General features: G+C 41.1%; 1 protein-coding gene across 1 annotated transcript in view; it reads left to right on the top strand.

Moving 5' to 3' along the window:
• Positions 1-7,310, top strand: part of SETX (senataxin) — a 29,686-nt gene that overhangs the window by 20,159 nt on the left and 2,217 nt on the right. The window contains exons 18-23 of the mRNA XM_010294155.1: positions 176-283; positions 1,166-1,353; positions 1,728-1,820; positions 3,441-3,605; positions 4,088-4,186; positions 6,584-6,671. Coding sequence (XP_010292457.1) covers positions 176-283; positions 1,166-1,353; positions 1,728-1,820; positions 3,441-3,605; positions 4,088-4,186; positions 6,584-6,671 — 741 coding nt within the window. The remainder of the gene's footprint in view (positions 1-175; positions 284-1,165; positions 1,354-1,727; positions 1,821-3,440; positions 3,606-4,087; positions 4,187-6,583; positions 6,672-7,310) is intronic.

Below are 7,310 nucleotides of genomic sequence, written 5' to 3'. Positions count from 1 at the left end.
GGGAAAGATCCTTCTTTCTCTCTCTCCTTTTTTTTTGTTTATGGGGTTTTTTGTTTGTTTGTTTTAGAAGACTTAAAGCATTTCTGAGTTACTCTGGCTCTGTTAAAGGAAATGTAACATACTTCACTCCTTTGCTTACAACTTCTGCTTTTTGTCCTGTTTGCATGTACAAAAGGCAGGGCAGTCCTGTGAGGTTGAAACACTGATTCCACTGATCCATCGCTGTAATAAACTTGTCCTTGTTGGAGATCCCAGACAGCTCCCTCCTACTGTAAAATCAGTAGTAAGTGTTCAAACTGTATTTTTTTTTTTTGTGCTATGTAGCATAAGAATGGTATCTATAGAAAATTTGTAGAAGGAAAAAAGACACTTCAATGTCAGGTCATGATGTATATCAGATAATAACTTTTGCCCTGCCAAGTTTAGTCTCTGTTACATGGAGACTGTATCAATACTGCCTTCAAATGTGTGAATAAAGCCAATACAGATGTGCGAGTGCAACCTCTGTAGGCTTTCCTGGTGTAGCTTGGAAATTATTTCAAGCACCATTAAGAATAGCTAACACAAACTTCAGTGTAACTCAGCACTTAGTTTGTGATGGATGTTGTGTTGCAGCAGGCTCTGTTATTTTGTCATGTGAGCTTCAGTCAGTGTCACATTCCTTAAGGAATGGAGGATGAAGACTACCTGTTTGTATGCGGATTTCCTGACCCTACACGTGATTAAGACATACAGGAGCACTTCCTTGTATCCAACTGTAAGGAGAACTGTTTTAAATATCTGATAAAGGAGGAAAACCAGACTGGCTTCTCTAGAAGGGTGAATTGTCTGGAGGCTGTGTGCTTGTTTAACAAGATCCCACCTGGAAGATCTTGCTTTTTGTTGTTGTTGATGTTTTTTTAAATTTTACTGCATTGTGACTCATAAAGGAAAGTTGTCTTGATGAAGAGCTACACTGACAAAAATTCAAATTTATGCAGGTGATTGCTACTGAACTAGTAAGACTAACACAAATAGAAGATTGAAGTGCAAGTAGTTGTCATTTTGTCAGTGATTTAGAAGTTTAAGGAAAAACACCAAGAGTTTTAAGTCCAAAAAGCAAATTCCTGTCATTAGTTTGGGATCTAATTCCCCAGAAATCAATCTCATGTTTTCCTTGTGGCAGAAAGCTCAGGAATATGGCTACGATCAGTCCTTGATGGCACGCCTGCACAGACACTTGGAGGAGCAAGTGCAGAAGAATGTTTTACGGAGCCTGCCAGTTGTGCAGCTGACTGTGCAGTACAGGATGCACCCTGACATCTGCCTCTTCCCGTCCAGTTATGTTTATGGCAAGACCCTAAAGACTGACAAGTGAGTAACTCTCTGTTCTCCTTTCTGAGCAGGGGGTATTTCGAAGAAATCTTTTCACATCAGGATATTGTTTTGAGTCTAAAAATTCTTGAGGGTGGGGGGGGGCGGGGAGGGAAGATGCTTACTTGCACTCCATCTCTTGTCAGTGCTGGCTGTGGTACGTAAGTTAACCAGATCGCTTAAAATTGAGCATACTTACTGCTTAGAGTTCATTTTCAGGCTTCAGTATATCTGCAGGTAGCAATGAAAATGAAGGACTGGGGAAAAAAAAGTGCTGAAAGCTGCTTGTATTTGATAACCATGGTGTAAATAAATGAAGTATTAGTTCTTAGAATTTCTGTATGGTTACCTAGTGATAAAAATGTTATTTACAGAGCAACAGAAGAGAACAGATGCTCTTCAGAGTGGCCATTCCAGCCCTACCTTATTTTTGATGTAGGAGACGGTCGTGAGGAGCGGGACAATGAGTAAGTCCTGCATTCTACTCTGCCAAATTTTAGATTTACTGAGAATTAATTACCTGCAGAAGAGTTGTCTTCTCTCCTCTATTGTTCGCTGTATGCATTAAGTAGCCAAATTTTTAACTTGATTTGATTTAATCTTGTAAGAAAGCAGGTGTTAAATGTTTTTGTGTTAATTTGAAACTGGCTTTAGTCCTGGTTTAACTATCTGCTAGATGCCAGTGAATGCTTACAATCTCTGCTAGTTCTAGTAACTGTTTCAGATTCCTGATTGATTTTTTTTTTTAATCAGTGACTTTCCTTTCACAGCTGCATGATGAGGTAATGCCAGAAGGTGGCAGGCTCAGTCCTCCCTTTTACCTGTTCTGTAAAGAAAGTAAAGCTATGTAGTTTTAAGGGAACATTAAGTGCAGCCTTTCACTGCTAACACTTCTTGTTAGCCCCTCGTCAGGGCCTGCTTGCAAAGTTCTTTGAGCCTCTGTGTGAAGGAAGTTGCAGCAGTTCAAGACAGAGGCTTTGACTTGCAATCCCCCTACAAATTACAGAATCACTAAGGTTGGAAAGGACCTTCAGGATCATCCAGTCCAACCATTAATCCAGCCCCACCATGTACCCTAAACCATGTCCTGAAGCGCCACATCCACACGTTTTTTGAACACTTCCAGAGATGGCAACTCTACCACCTCCCTGGGCAGCCTGTTCCAATGCTTGACCACCCTCTCAGTGAAGAAATTTTTCCTAATATCCAATCTAAACCTCCCCTGGCGCAGCTTGAGGCCATTTCCTCTTGTCCTATCGCTAGTTACTTGGGAGAAGAGGCCAACACCCTCGTCGCCACAACCCCCTTTCAGGTAGTTGTAGAGAGCGAGAAGGTCTCCTCTCAGCCTCCTCTTCTCCAGACTGAACACCCCCAGTTCCCTCAGCCACTCCCCATAAGACTTGTGCTCCAGACCCCTCACCAGCTTCATTGCCCTTCTCTGGACACGCTCAAGCACCTCAACATCCTTCTTGTAGTGAGGGGCCCAACACTGAATACAGGATTCAAGCTGCGGCCTTACCGGTGCTGAGTACAGGGGTACAATCACTTCCCTACTCCTGCTGGCCACACTATTCCTGATACAGGCCAGGATGCTGTTGGCCTCCTTGGCCACCTGGGCACACTGCCGGCTCATGTTCAGCCGGCTGTCAACCAGCACCCCCAGGTCCCTTTCCGCCAGGCAGCTCTCCAGCCACTCCTCCCCAAGCCTGTAGTGTTGCATGGGGTTGTTGTGGCCAAAGTGCAGGACCCAGCACTTGGCCTTATTAAACCTCATTACAGTTGACCTCTGCCCATCGATCCAGCCTGTCCAGATCCCTCTGCAGAGCCCTCCTACCCTCCAGCAGATCAACACTCCCACCCAGCTTGTTGTCATCTGCAAACTTACTGAGGGAGCACTTGATCCCCTCATGCAGATCATCAGTAAAGATATTGAACAAGACCGGCCCCAGAACCGAGCCCTGGGAAACACCGCTTGGGACCGGCCGCCAGCCGGATTCACCACAACTCTCTGGGATTTTTGTACAGATATTACAAATATTACCAATATTACAGATATTTCTGTAATGTTTTCATTCTGTCTTATTTAGCTCCTTTAGTAATCCTCAGGAAGTGAAGCTGGTGATGGAATTAATTAGAACAATTAAAGAAAAAAGGAAAGATCTGGGTCTTCGTCGCATTGGAATAATTACCCCTTACAGCGCACAGAAAAGGAAAATTCAAGAACAACTGGACAGCGTGTTTAAGAATAACAGGTAAAGAAACCGTGAGTTTTTGAATGAGACTTGCTCTTGCATGTTAGTCCTTTGTTTAGCCTCTTAAAATAATGGCAAAAGCTATCAAACTTTTTTCTGACCTGCCAAAATCTGTACTTAGTCATGCCTTTAAAGGGGACATGCAAGGCTTTAGCTTGAGAGGCACAGCCTCTTTGTACCACTTCTTAGTTGTATGCATGCTTTGATTATATTGCTGTCCTGAATAAAGCTCATTTAAAAGAAAACCTAAAATTCTAAGCTACGTGGACCTGAACAGCTTGTCAACAATGATGCTGGCTTCAGCAAAGCAAGTTTAGCTTTAGGTTCGTACACTGAACCTTTGCATATATTGAAGCAAAAATTTATCCTGGGTTATTTTGACAGCTGATCTTTAAGGATAGTGTTTAGGCTATTTGCATCAGTGTGTTGTTTAAAAATTCAACTAACATAATTTATCAGCTTGCTAATTCTTTCTTCAACAGCCCAGGAGAAGTGGACACAGTGGATGCATTCCAAGGACGAGAGAAAGACTGCATCATAGTGACATGCGTCCGGGCAAACAGCAGTAAAGGGTCAATTGGGTATGTTGCTCTTCAGTGATTTGCAAATTCCATTTCCAATGACGCTCTAGATATACTCATTATATTTTTAATATGGCCAGTAAGAAAGTTATTAGAGAACAAGTCATTACAGCCAGCAAACTAAAGGGTATCTTAATGCATGAATTAATGTTACTGGTTTGAGATCTCTGAACAAAAGGGATCTGGAAATGCTAAGTATTGTGTTCTGTGCTGCATGCTGATGAATTTGTGTGACTGCCTTAGACTGTCGCTGTTTCGGTTTGGCAGTATTGGTCTTTAGAACTTGGCTCTTTGCATTAGTACTGCAGCAGTTATTTTTCTTGTAGGTTTTGATATATAGTGTAACTTTCTGAATACTGTTCTCTTAAAATGAAATTAATTTTCTGTGACTGTCACTATCCTATTAATATAGCATTCTGTCTGTAAAAGTATTGTTAACTAGTTATGTTGCTAGGACTGTGATGCAGATGAGCTGGATCGTTGATTTGTAGATGAATGTGCTTGTCTTTTGAGTTAGGATGAGATTTGCAGAAGTCTTGATTCAAGATCACAGATTTGATAATTTTATATGGGTTTTTCCTGTCTGAAACAGAAGGAGCTAGATACAGTGCGTGCTGTTTACCCCCAGACTGCTACAGCAGTTGTTGATTTGTTTCTGTAACTTATAATTTTAATTTAAAAAATGGTAGTTGAAACGTGCCTTCTTATAGTTCATTGGCTTTTAAGTCAAACTACAGGAAGTCTGTTCGCATAAACAAAAATCTTTGTTTCCATGTACCAGGTTTCACTAAGGTACTTATGTTTCTCTGATACAAGTTTTCTAATTGCTAAATTAGGGCTTTTAATTGTGTTGATCCGTGCTGCTTTGGGAAGAGAAAGAATCCCAATCCTGTAGTAAACAACAGTAATGCTTTTTGGAGACTTCTGAATCTGGTTGGTTGGGTTTGGAAACTGAAGGCAGCTAGAACCTGCCAGTTCTCTCGGCTGACATGGGACTTAATCTGTGTCCTTTTGGAAGAAAACTTTCCAGCTTGCTGTGTTGAAGGTTTATATATTAAAGTTTTGGCAGTGCAATGCCTTAAAAGCTGTACATACTGATGGATTGGACATCTCTGTTCCAGGGTCAGGTGTCATTGGCAAGGTGTGATGGGAAAGTTTGCTTTGCCCTTATGATCTTGTAGCTGAGCAGAGCATTTTGGTCTCCAAGGTTGCTAGTCCAGTGTTAAATTTACTCTGGAAGTAACTTGCAAAGGGAGGAGAAAACTCTCCAAGAAATTACAAAGGATTTTTTTTTCCTTTCCTGAGAAAATAATCTTGTCATCTTTCAGTTTTAAAAGCTGTTGAGAATATTTAGTAGTCTTTCACGATTCCTTCCTTCCCCCTCCCCTCCCAAAGACCTATAATATCTGTGCTGCTGGATCCACTCCCCAGGTCTGCTTCCTGCCTCTCTTTTTTTCCCAGACTGCCCAGATTTTCTGAGGTGGCTCAGGAGCTTTTTCAGTCTTTACTGCAGGGGTTGTGAATTTGCTGAAGAGCAGGTCTCGGTGCCATGACCACAGTACCAGGCATTGATGTTAGACCTGTTCAAACCAGGTTGTATAAGGACTTGATGTAGTATTGCAAAGTTTGTTGGTATAGAATAAGCTGTGCATTGTGGGAGCTTTTTCATTAGTGAAGAAATAGTTGATATTAGTTTCACAAACCTTTTTTGGAGTTTTGGTAAATAACAGAAGTCAACCTTTTAGAATACACTAAGCATTTGTTTGTTTAGGTTTCAGTACCTTGGTTTGTGATCCCACAAAAACAGACTAGACAATTTTCATAGTGCAAATACAGACTTTCTTCTGCAAGAACATACTTTTCACTCTTGAAGCATGACAAAGCAAAAGTCTTCCTTTGTGTGCTTCCAGTGCAGGTCACCTTTAAAATAAAATATTCATGTGCAGTGTTCAGTATTTCAGTAGAAAATTTTCCCATTAATCATGCCAAATATTATTAATCTATTTCAGTTCAAGTCAAAAAGAAGCTTAAAGTCTTGATAGGTGAAGTGAGGTTGATGTCTTCTGTACTTTGAGGAACATTTAAGGAAGCAGTGGCTGGCATTAAGAGGGGATTTGCTCTAAGAAAGGAAACATCAACAGCAAGAGCTGGAAACAACTGGAATTCCCTGCAAGGAATCAAATTGGTGAAAGAAAGAAAACACAATTTGTGCAAAGCCCTTCATATCAGGCAGGGCTGCTGCAGTGGGATCGGGGAATGGGTCATGAACTGCCGCCTTCTTTGTAACTGCTTCTGTTATCTTCATTTCATTGAAATTGTGTATAATAACTTTTTCTCGTAACACTTAAACCTTGTGGAAAAAGTAGTTTAGGAGCTTAGTTTTGTCTTGTCACCTAGGTTTCTGGCAAGTCTTCAACGTCTGAACGTTACAATTACCCGAGCCAGATTCAGCCTTTTCATCCTTGGAAGACTGAAAACGCTCATGGTAGGTGCAGTGTTAACCAAATAATCTTCTGTGATTCACCCTTTTAGGTCAAGTCAGTGTTGGGGAAATGAAAACCGTCCTCAGGCTGCTCCATCCTATGAAAGGGGGCCATTTTCTAGTGTATTCTAAAAGTTTAAAGTTCTCTGAAGGATTCTCTTTGAAAGCTTTGGCTGTAACTGTCAAAAGCTTAAAAAAACCCCAAAAACCTTTTTTCCATGCTTCTGAGAAGGGAGGTTAGAAATTACTCTCAGTATTTTTAGTAACTAAACTAACACAGTTCTTTACAATTCAAGTGTGGGGGTTGTGAAAAATCTTCTCCCTGCTGGTAAGATAGGATGGTGGCAGAGGTAATTTCCTGCTTGATCCTTACTGTTCCTCCAGCTCCGGCTGTTGCAGTCATCACTGGGCATTTGAGCAAGGAAAATGATTTTAAAAACACAAGCCACCCCAAAACATTCCTCTGACCTTCAGATTATTGTTTTTGATGCTACTTTGTGTAGTCGTGGTTTCTGAGGATACTCTTTGCTTGTACTCTTTGAAGCAGGTGTTTCTGAAACAGAACTACGTATTTGGTGGCTATCAAGGCCCACTGAATGTGTAGGGTGTGCTCTTAAATAGATTTAATGTCTTACAGTACTT

This window comes from Phaethon lepturus, unplaced genomic scaffold (assembly GCF_000687285.1).
Source record: "Phaethon lepturus isolate BGI_N335 unplaced genomic scaffold, ASM68728v1 scaffold39229, whole genome shotgun sequence".
Lineage (NCBI taxonomy): Eukaryota > Metazoa > Chordata > Aves > Phaethontiformes > Phaethontidae > Phaethon > Phaethon lepturus.
This window is presented reverse-complemented; position numbering and strand designations above follow the sequence as displayed.